General features: G+C 44.8%; 1 protein-coding gene across 1 annotated transcript in view; it reads right to left on the bottom strand.

The window, feature by feature from the left end:
• Nucleotides 1-601: 601 nt before the first annotated feature.
• ears2 (glutamyl-tRNA synthetase 2, mitochondrial) overlaps nt 602-10,281 on the bottom strand; it is a 39,344-nt gene continuing 29,664 nt past the window's right edge. Inside the window, exons 6-9 of the mRNA XM_072481172.1 lie at nt 4,969-5,122; nt 3,840-3,970; nt 2,899-3,037; nt 602-2,382 (exon numbers count right to left, since the gene is read on the bottom strand). Of these exons, the coding sequence (XP_072337273.1) occupies nt 2,299-2,382; nt 2,899-3,037; nt 3,840-3,970; nt 4,969-5,122 (508 nt within the window). The 3' untranslated portion in view covers nt 602-2,298. The remainder of the gene's footprint in view (nt 2,383-2,898; nt 3,038-3,839; nt 3,971-4,968; nt 5,123-10,281) is intronic.

The raw sequence follows: 10,281 nt of genomic DNA, 5'->3' as shown, positions 1-10,281 counted from the left end.
GGGGTGGTGGTGGGGGTGGGGGGTGGGGGAGAGGAAACAGCTAAACCTAAGACGAAAGAAAGAGAAGGGGGGGGGGGGGAAAGAGGGAGGAGACAGGGAACTATAGAGGGGAACCAGAGAGGGGGGTAGGCAAGGGAATGATAGCCAGAAGGAGAGCACAGGAAACAACAACAACCTTGGCAAATACAGTAACAGAGAACAAGGAAAATACGGGCGAAAGACGTGACAAACAGCCGAAGCGGAGGTGAACGCGAGACGACAACGGGAGCGATAACCGTCTGGGAGAAGCAAGTAACAACAACACCAGATCCATTTTCGTATTGCCCGCTCTGTATTGGACATAACTAATGCAATTGTTTCTCCGGCACCCAAGATGTATATGTACCTCCCTAGTTCCCCCCCTCCCCCCACAAACAGGTGCCTACTTGTGTGTTAAAAATAATATTGCTAACTGTACAGAGTTGCTGTTGCTAGTGCACAATATCCTACTGGTTTTTTTTCTTCTCTTCTATATATATATATATATATATATATATTATATATATTTTATTCTGTGTACATAACTGTAAATATACTTTGTTCAAAAAACCAATAAAATACATTTATTAAAAAAAAGTTCTCAATTTATTGCTTTATTTTTTTTTCCCCCACAGCAAGTTGTTTATTTTCTTCATACTCATGTTTTTTTAAAAATTCATGTATCTTTCCAAAATCTGCTCATCAGCCCCTTGAGTGGGTTCGATTCCCAGCTTGGGTCACGGTCGGTGTGGAGTCTTCGCGTTCTCCCAGTGTCTGCGTGGGTTTCCTCCAGGTGCTCCGGTTTCTTCCCACAGTCCAAAGATGCACAGATTAGGTGGATTGGCCATGCTAAATTGCCCTTAGTGTCCAGAAATAAAGGTTATGTGGGGTTACTAGTGTAGGGTGGAGATGTGGGCTTAAGTAGGATGCTCTTTCCAAGGGCAGGTGCAGACTCGATGGGCAGAATGACCTCCTTCTGCACTGTAAATTCTATGATTCTGAGGTTTTCAAAATTATGAAGGGCTTTGATCAGATCAACATAGAGAAGGTATTTCCTCGTGTTGGGAGGCTGAAACTAAAGGACGCAAATATAAAATAGTCAACTCATAAATCCAATGGAGACTGCATGGTGGCGCAGTGGTTAGCACGGTGCTGAGGATGCGGGTTTGATCCGAGCCCCTGGTCACTGTCCATGTGGAGGTTGCACATTCTCCTGGTGTTTGCGTGGGTCTCACTCCCACAACCCAAAAAAGTGCAGGATAGGTGGATTGGCCACGTTAAATTACCCCTTAACTGGAAAAAAAAATATTGGATATTCTAAAAAAAATGTAAAAGAAAAAAAACCCCTAATAAATCCAATAGGGAATTCAGGAGAAACTTCACCCAGAAAGAGTAGAAAATAGAATTTGCTATCACATGGTGTAGTTGAAGGAAATGGGTATAAATATATTTCAGGAAAATCTATTAAGTACAAGTGGAGAAGGAACAGAGAGATATGCTGATAGGATTGGATGAAGTAGGATGGTAGGTGGTTCATGTGGTGCATAAATGATGGTATAAACTAACTGGGCCGAATGGGTCCCAGGTTCGATCCTGGCTCTGGGTCACTGTCCATGTGGAGTTTGCACATTCTCCCCGTGTTTGCGTGGGTTTCGCCCCACAAACCAAAAATGTGCAAGCTAGGTGTGTTGGCCACGCTAAATTGCCCCTTAATTGGAAAAATTGAATTGGGTACTCTAAAAAAAAAATTTTAAACTGGGCCAAATGGCCTGTTTCCATGGCTGTAAATTCTATGATGCTTTCCGATTTGATGTTGTGACTTACTACTTATCCACTAGTGAAGCCAAAAACAGGCCTTTCAATCCTTCATACAAAATTCAATACAAGAGTAAGAAATATAAATACAACGAGTGGCCTGAGGTCCTCAGCAGTCAGATAACCAAAGCACGGGAAACTGTGTGCGGTCCAACAGTCACAGGTTTGAGACTGAAAGCAGATGAGTCTCACAGAGCAGTGTGCGCAGGAATGGAGGTGTTTCTTCCCTCCCAACTGAAGTGCAACTCAATCATCCCCCAACTCCCCTTGCCAGAGGAAGATAGAACCCAACATGGTAAGAGGTCATTAATACACCAAGTGGCTGCTTCCTGGATTACAAGTAGTTTTGATATATGATTTCCCCCCTTCCTGGATTAACAGCAGAGAAAAGCATTCTTACAAGTCCGAGGGCAGTACATCACACTTGACCTCCCAAGTATACAGGTCACAGGAGGACACCTGTGGTCAATGGTTGACCACTCGCTGCAGACGTTGACACGCCTCTTTAGGACCTAAGGAAAGCATCATCTCAGCCACACTTGGCCCTTGCTGCAAGGAAGCAAAAACAGTATGAGAAAAACATTAGAACTTGCAATGTTAGTTACTTAAAATATCCTTCCTAACGGCGTCCTTCCCCTGCATGCTCCAGGTATTAGATCCTTTCCTCTCTGTCCACAGGGTGCTGGATTGGACATTGTGCCTTTAATCATATAACCTTACTGTACTGGAGGCTGTTTGGTCCATCGTGTCTGTCAGTTCTCTCAAAGAACTATTCAGTTAGACCCAATTCCCCCCCCCACACCTCCCCTTTCCTCATTGCCCTGCAAATTACTGATATGAACTTGCCGAGTAAAAATAAAATACATCTCCCTTCTCTAGTTTCGGATTCTCCTGCCTGTTACAGTAGTTCTCCTCATCTACTCCATCACTTCCAGTCAAAATTTTGATCACCTCAATCAAATCTCCCTTTGGCCTTCTCTGCTCTAATGAGAACAATCCTAGCTTCTCCAGTCTCTCCAGGTAGCTGAAGTCCCTCATCCTGGGTAAATTGCTTCAGCTCCTTACCTGCTGTCCACTGAGAACCAGTCGAAGAAACTTCATCATTACACTGTACTTGGTGCCTGTGAACTGTGCCTGCAGCGCTCTCAGTTCAGAATTCAACTCTGCTGGGGTCACACTGTCATTCGGCCAGGTCTGGAGCAAACTGCAATTCAAAGGGTCAGGTCCAATTAGCTCGCAGTAAAATCGGAATTTGTAAAACTGACTTACAGGATGCCCTGCCGCAAGGGAGATGCAATGGGGTGAGGGTGAGGTTTGGTGTGGTTAGTGTAAGGGAGAACACCATGGAAGATGGGAAGAATTCTGCCTGCTGAGTTGGAAGAAGAGCGAGGGAAGGAAGGAGAAGGAAAGAGCTAGAGACTCAGAGAGACAGACAGAGACAAAGAAAAAAGGAGACAGGGACACCGAGATACAGGGATAAAGAGAAACAAAGGTAGAGAGACAAACAGGCAGAGTAATAAAGAGGAAGTCAGGGGCAGGGAAACAGAGAAAATGGGACAGATAGAAAAAGTAGTACAGTCTCCAACACTTGCGCATCCACATTCATCATGGGTAGGTGCCTATACTAGACAAATGTCAGTAATCATTCACTAGTTCCACAAGAGTATAATATAAAAGGTGTTGTTTATAACATAATAACTATGCCGGCTATTTTCGCAATCATTTGCACCTTGTTATCCCTGTTCAGTATTGATCAATGGGTAATGTTCGGTTTTTATCAATGTCTTCAGGGAATCCCCTGTGCTGCAATGTGTCTCATGCTATTTGATTTGGATTTGTTTGTTTTTGTCACGTGTACAGAGGTACAGTGAAAAGTATTTTTAGGGCAGCTCACTACCACCTTCTGAAGGGCAACTCAGGATGGGCAATAATGCAGGTCTAGCCAGCGACGTCCACATCCTGTAAATTAATTTTTAAAAACAACTTCAGTGTAGGCAGACACTTACCGCACCACCACACTACAGATCTTCTCTCCCTCCGTTGACAAGTTCAGCATTTGCTGACGGGGCACAACAGGCCTGATCCACAAGTATGAGTAGGCGGGTGACACCAGATCCTGCAAACGAGTGATGTGGCCCTGCCCAGCATAAAAAACACATCCAATTTAGAAACTAGATTTTGTAATTCATTAAAACTGGACTTTCACTGATTATATCTTGGGTGTGTACCCGATTATAGACCTAGACTGCTGCAGTGTGGGAGTTGCAAATGGTGCTGAACATGGTGCAATCATTAACAAACATCCCCACCTCTGACAATATGATGGAGGGAATGTTATTGATGAAACAGCTGATAATGGTTGGAAATGGCACACGACTCCGAGGAACTCAGATTTACAAGAATGTTGCCAGGGCTAGAAAAGTGCAGCTACAAGGAGAGATTGAATAGGTTGGGGTTATTTTCCTTGGAACAAAGAAGGCTGAGGGGTGACTTAATTGAGGTGTAACAAAATTATGAGGGAAGAGATAGGGTGGATAGGATAAAATGGTTTCCCCAGTGGAGAATTTGAGAATGAAGAGACAGATTCAAGGCAAGTTGCAGAAGGTGTAGAGGGGACACGAGGAAAAACATTTTTACTCAAAGAGGGCAGTGGGAGTCTGGAATTTGCTGCCCGAATTGGTGGTGGAGGCAGAGATCCTAAACTCTTTTAAAAGGGATCTCGATCTGCACCTTAAGAGCTCTAAGCTACAGGCCTGTGGACTGGGTGCAGGAAGGGATTAGAAAGGCCACCTGGGTGTCCTAGGGTTGGCATGGATAAGATGGGCCGAATAGCGTCCTTCTGAGCTGTAACTTGTCTATGATTTCTATGAACTCCTGCAGCAATGTCTCATGACAGATGATTGGCCTCCAACAACCACAACCATCTTCCTCGGTGCTAGGTATGACTCCAACCAACAGAAAGTTTTCCCCAATTCCCATTCTAGGGTTCCTGGATGCTACATGTGAAAGGACCAACATCAATCCTGCACAGGAAAATCATTTCTGCACTTACATATTAGCAGGCCAGGCCGATTACCTGTCTCTGGGCTGAGGCAGTCCACAAAGAGGAGAAATTGAAAATGACATTGTTCTCACCTTACGATGTAACAGCACCCGCTCTACATAATCAGTGCACAGGGCCTCGCCATCGATCAGCTCGTCACCAAATGCCTTCGCAACCAGCGCTTGCAGCTCTGTCACTAGCTGTTGCCGTGAGCTAACATTCTCAACACGCTGCCGCAAGTGAATCCTACGTAAGAACATAAGAAATAGGAGTAAGGAGTAGACCATTTGGCCCCTCGTGCCTTCTCCGCCAGTCAAAAAGATCATAGCTGTTCTGATGCGGCCTTAACTCCACATTCCTGTCTATCCCCATAAAACCATCAACTCCCTCGTCAATTAAAATCTGTCAAACTGAGTCTGGAACATAACCAACAACCCAGCCTCCATTTGCTGTCTTGAGGGTGAGAATTCCAAGCACTAATGACCCTCTGAGACCCCTTATTTTGAAACTGTGTCCTCTAGTTCTAGATTCCCTCATGAGAAGAATCATTCTCCCATCATCTACCCTACCACTTCCCCTCAGAATCTCATATGCTTCAATAAGATCACTTCTCATTCTTCTAAATTCCAATTAGGAAAAGCTCAACCTTTCATCATAAGACAACCACTCCATCCCAGAAATCAGTAGGATCAATCTTCCCTGAACTGTCTGCAATGCAAGTAGGGCCCTCCTTAAGGTGACCAAAACTAGGCACAGTACTCTAGGTATGGTTTCACCAATGCTCTGCAGAGTTTTTTTTTTTTAAATATTCACAGGATGTGAGCATTACTGGCTAGGCCAGCATTTATTACCCATCCCTAATTGCCCTTAAGGTGGAGGTGATGGTGGTGCAGTAGTTAGCACTGCTGCCACACGGCGCCGAGGACCGGGTTTGGTTCCGGCCTCGGGTCACTGTCTGTGTGCAGGTTGCACATTCCCCCCATGTTTGCGTGGGTCTCACTCCCACAACCCAAAGATGTGCAGGTTAGGTGGATTGGCCTCGCTAAATTGCTCCTTAATAGATTATTTTTTTTAAAAATCTTTTTATTGCCATTTTCAAAATTATATACAGTGCTGTTCGTTTTCATTTATTGTACAGTGCAAAAAGGCTTCTTTTTAGGTTTCTCTATTTAGTCTGTCGCCGTCTGGCTCAGCATACAATTCCATTCCCCCCCCCCCCGATGCCCTCCTTTTTAATAAACGTTTTGAAATACAGTTTTGTACAAGTTATGGATACAGGTATATTGCAAAGCAAAACACAAAGGCTCTAGGAAATATACCCAGAACGGAGGGGTCTTTCCTCCCCTCTCTTCTATTCTTTCCTTTTTACCGATCATCTAACTGGACCATTGCTCGTTTCCCCTTCCCGTTTTTCTTCACATTGTGTGTTTTTTTTTTTAAAAACTGGAGACGAGCCTCTTTCCTGAACCGCTGCAATCCATGAGGTGCAAGTATACCCACAGTGCTGCTCGGAAGCTAATTCCAGGATTTTGTCCCAGTGAAAGAATGATAAGATAGTTCCAAGTCAGGAGGTGTGTTGCTCGGAGGGGAACTTGCAGATGGTGGTGTTCCACTGTATCTGCTGTCCTTGTCCTCCAAGTGGTAGAGGTCACAGATTTGAGAGGTGCTGTTGGAGAAGCCTTTGTGAGTTGCAGCGGTACATCTTGCAGATGTACACGTTGCTTTCACTGTTTCGGTGGTGAATGGGGTGCCAATTAAGGGGCTGTTTTGTCCTGGATGCTGTTGAGCTTCTTGAGTGTTGGAGCTGCCGCATCCAGGCAAGTGGAGAGTATTCCATCACACTCTAGATGGTGGAGAATCAGGAGGCAGAATTCTCTGACCTGCTCTTATAGCCACAGTATTCATAGATTTGGTCCAGTTCAGTTTCTCTATAATGGTAAGCTTCCATCCAGGATGCTGACAGTGGGGCATTCAGCAATGGCAATACCATTCAATTTCAAGGAGAGATGGTTAGATTCTTTCTTGTTGTATTCAGTCATTGCCTGGCACTTGTGCTTCACAATGTTACTTGCCACTTATCAGCCCAAGCTTGAATGTTGTCCAAGTCTTGCTGCATATGGACACAGATTGCTTCAGCATCTAGGGAGTAACAAATCGTGCTGAGCATTGTGCAATCATCAGCAAACATACAATTCTGGTCATGTGCAGTTCTGGTCTCCACACTATAGGGAGGATGCGATTGCACTAAAGGGTGCAGAGGAGATTCACCAGGATGTTACCTGGGCTGGAGCATTTCAGCTGTGAAGAGAGGCTGGTTAGTCTAGGGTTGTTCTCCTTAGAGCAGAGAAGACTGAGGGGGAACCTGATCTAGGTGCACAAAATTATGAGGTACATAGACAGGATGGATAGGAAGAAACCTTTCCCCTTAGTTAAGGGGTCAATAACCAGGGGGCATAGATTTAGTGTAAGGGGCAGGAGATTTAGAGGGGATTTGAAGAAAAGCTTTTCCACCCGGAGGGTGGTAGGAATCTGGAACTTACTGCCTGAAAAGGTAGTAGAGGCTGAAACCCGCACAACAGTTAAGAAGTATTTGAAATGAAAATGAAAATCGCTTATTGTCACAAATAGGCTTCAAATGAAGTTACTGTGAAAAGCCCTTAGTCATCATATTCCGGCGCCTGTTCGGGGAGGCTGGTACGGGAATTGAACTGTGCTGCTGGCCTGTCTTGGTCTGCGAAAAGCCAGCGATTTAGCCCTGTGCTAAACCAGCCCCCAAGTATTTTGATGAGCACTTGTAATGTCATAGCACAGGCCAAGTGCTAGAAAATGGGATCAGAATAGATCGGTGCTTGATGGCCAGTGCAGACACCATGGGCCGAAGGGCCTCTTTCGGCGCTGTAAAGCTCCATGAATATGACCTCTGAACTTAGATGGAGGGAAGGTCATTGATGAAACAGCTAAAGTGAACAGTACCCTGACAAACTCCTACACCAATGTCTTGTGACTGAGATGATTGACCCCCAACAATCACCTTCCTTTGTGCTAGGTATGACTCCAACCAATGGAGAGCACCCCCCCCCCCCCCCACCAATTCTAGGGCTCCTTGATATCACACTCAATCAAATGCTGCCTTGTCAAGGGCAGTCACTCTCACTTCACGTCTTGATTAAGCTCTTTTGTCCATGATTGGACCAAGGCTGTAATGAGGTTGGAAACTGGCTGATCTTTCTGGACCCTAACTGAGCGTCAGTGAGCAGATTACAGAGTAAGAACCACTTGATGGCACTGTCGATGTCACCGTCTAACACTGCGCTGGTATCAAAAGTAGATTGATGGGGTGGTAATTGGCCAGGTTGGACTTAAGTCCTTCTTTTTGTAGATAGGACTTAGCTGGGCAATTTTCCACATTGCTGGCTAGATGCCAGTGTTGTAACACACAGCTTGACTAGTCTTCAGTACTATTGCCAGAATGTTGTCAGGGCACATAACTATTGAAGTATCCAGTGCCTTGAGCCATTTCTTGATATCACATGGGGTGAACAAATTGGCATCTGTGATGCTGATGCTGTGAAGTGAGTAGTAAGACTTCCATTCTTTTATACTCCTGAAGAATATGGGAAGACATCAGGTGGGTAAGGATAGGAATATAGGAAAGGGAATCAGTTATTCAGCATCTCAAGCTTATTCCATCATTCAACGAGATGACGACAAATATGCACACCGTTGCCCTATATTACTCAACACCCGTGGTTAACATAAATCCAGATGCCAGATTTAAAATTAATGTCTTATTTAGTATCAAATGGCGTTTGTGAAAGAGACCTCCTCCCCTTCTCTCCCAAAGGCATCAACGCTCTGCTGGGGAACGATTCCTCTGCTATCTCATCCAACATTGCTCATGTGAAAGTCTGCAGTCTGCAAAGGGATGGAGATAGGTTAAGTGAGTGGGCAAATATTTAGCAGGTGGAGTATAATGTGGGAAAACAGGAAGTTGTCCACTTTGGCAGGAAGGCTAGAAAAGGGGCATATTATTTAAATGGAGAGAAATTGCAAACTCATGTTCATAGAATTTACAGTGCAGGAGGAGGCCATTCGGCCCATCAAATCTGCACCGGCCCTTGCAAGAGAACCCTACTCAAGCCCACGCCTCCACCCTATCCCTGTAACATCACTTAACCTTTTTGGACACTAAGGGCCATTCAGCATGGCCAATCCCCCTAACCCACACATCTTTGGACTGGGAGGAAACCGGAGCACCCGGAAGAAACCCACGCAGACATGGGGAGAACGTGCAGACTCCGCACAGACAGTAACCCAAGCCGGGATAGAACCTGGGACCCTGGAGCTGTGAAGCAACTGTGCTATTGTGCTGCCCGTTCAGGGATGGAGTTCTTTGAAGGAATCAGACGTCTTGTGGATAAAGGGGAACCAGTGGCTGTACCGTACTTAGATTTCCAGAAGACATGGATAAAGGTGCCACATCAAAGGTTATTGCAGAAAATAAAGGCTCCTGGTGCAGGAGGTAACATATGGGAATGGATTGAAAATTGGCTAGCTAACAGCAAACAGAGTTGGCAGAAATGGGTCTTTTTCTGGTTGGCAGGATGTGACGAGTAATGTGCCACATGAATCAGTACTAGGGCTTCAACATTTTACAATTTATGGATGAAGGGACTGAAGGTTTGGTGACTAAATTTGCTGATGACATATAGATAGGTAGGAACGTAAATTGTGTAGAGGACTACAAAAGTGCCATAGATAGGTTAAGTGAGTGGGCAAAATCTGGCAAATGGAGTATAAGGTGTTGTGAGTGGGCAAAATCTGGCAAATGGAGTATAATGTGTTAGAATGTGAAATTGTTCATTTGGCAGGAAGAATAAAAAAAGCTTATTATCTAAATAGTGAGAGATTGCAGAGCTCCGAGGTGCAGAGGGATCTGGGTGTCCGAGTGCATGAATCACAAAAGAGTGTAGTGTAGGAACGTTTCCAAGGCCTGAGTATTGAGATAGCTTTAACGTGGGGTTCCTCCCTCTTAGTTACAGCTCAGCTGAAAACACATCTGCAAACACACATTAACTCCGGTTAAGACGGCTTTATTATTCCAAGCTTGGTCCATGTACATGGGAGCGATCTGGATAAATGCCAAAATCACTGTCTGACACTGATACAAACATACCAATTGTAGTGTTTTCCAAAAATAAATAGCCCACCCCAGTTGGACTTGATCCAATCCTTGGAGCTGTCAATTTTATATTGACCAGTAAAATTAAAATGACCACTGTGATCAGGTCATAATTTAATCCCATCCTGCCACCTGTTGTTTACTAGGATACTGTGTCCATTATAAAGTATTTTTTCTGACATTCCCAGCTTACGTGTCACAGCCAGTTCCTGCCCACCTCATT

Source organism: Scyliorhinus torazame, chromosome 17 (genome assembly GCF_047496885.1).
Source record: "Scyliorhinus torazame isolate Kashiwa2021f chromosome 17, sScyTor2.1, whole genome shotgun sequence".
Lineage (NCBI taxonomy): Eukaryota > Metazoa > Chordata > Chondrichthyes > Carcharhiniformes > Scyliorhinidae > Scyliorhinus > Scyliorhinus torazame.
The sequence above is the reverse complement of the archived record's forward strand: the minus strand, read 5'-3'. Positions and strand labels throughout refer to the sequence as shown.